Here is an 840-nt window from a genome sequence, read left to right as displayed (position 1 = left end):
ACTGCCAAGATTTATTATTTCCCACACCCAGGTGAGTCGGAAGCAGAAAATGCGCAACAGGCAAAGATCCCCAACAGCAATTAGGCCCTGAATAATTAGAAAGGACATTTCCCAAGTAATTAAGGAAGAATGACACCACGGATGTTAATTAGGGGGACACTTCATCCCGAGAGACGAGGCAGCATTTTCAGGGAGGAGGAGGAGGAGGAGGAGGAGGAGACGGGGCCGTGGTCGGAGCCGGAGTCGGGGCTGGATCCTGTCAATACTTGGGGCAAGCCGGTGGCAGGTTACAGATGTTCTTGGTGTACTGGGGACAGTAGGGCACCTGGGGGCAGTAGGTGACCTGGGGGCAGTAGGGGACCTGGGGACAATAGGGGACCTGGGGGCAGCAGGGCCCCGGGGGGCAATAACGCTGCGCGGGGGGACAGCAGGACGACGTCACGTAGGAGCATTTCGGCACCGGCGGCCTCTCCGCGGGGTAGTGGCAGGAGGGCTCCGAGTCGTGGCAGGAGGAGCGGGACCTGAGGCAGGAGAACCAGGATCTGTGGCTGGAAGAGCGGGATCCGTGGCAGGAGGACTCGTGGTCGTGGCAGGGGCCGCGGGAGCACATGGTTCTTCCTTCTGGAGCGCCGGGGAGCTGGAGGGAAGAGAGAGAGAGAGAGACCCATCAGCCTGGAAGAGCTGGGGCCCACCAGGGCCTCCTGATTTCTCCTTGGCTCTTGTCCTGTAGTGGTGTCTTCCTGTGTTTTGGAATATCTGGGATGTTGTGGCCCGGCCAGTGATTCTGCCTTGGCTTTTGGGGGATATTCCATGATGGTCCAGCTCTGATGGGAATTTCCC

The 840-nt window shown here is 59.3% G+C and overlaps 1 protein-coding gene across 1 annotated transcript; it reads right to left on the bottom strand.

Moving 5' to 3' along the window:
• Positions 1-259: 259 nt before the first annotated feature.
• On the bottom strand, positions 260-610 carry LOC126647965 (putative small proline-rich protein 5). The gene has a single exon (XM_050330584.1). It carries the CDS (start codon positions 608-610, stop codon positions 260-262), a length of 351 nt encoding a protein of 116 aa, XP_050186541.1.
• Positions 611-840: the final 230 nt, after the last annotated feature.

Source organism: Myiozetetes cayanensis, unplaced genomic scaffold (genome assembly GCF_022539395.1).
Source record: "Myiozetetes cayanensis isolate MyiCay16 unplaced genomic scaffold, myiCay2020 scf41, whole genome shotgun sequence".
Lineage (NCBI taxonomy): Eukaryota > Metazoa > Chordata > Aves > Passeriformes > Tyrannidae > Myiozetetes > Myiozetetes cayanensis.
The sequence above is the reverse complement of the archived record's forward strand: the minus strand, read 5'-3'. Positions and strand labels throughout refer to the sequence as shown.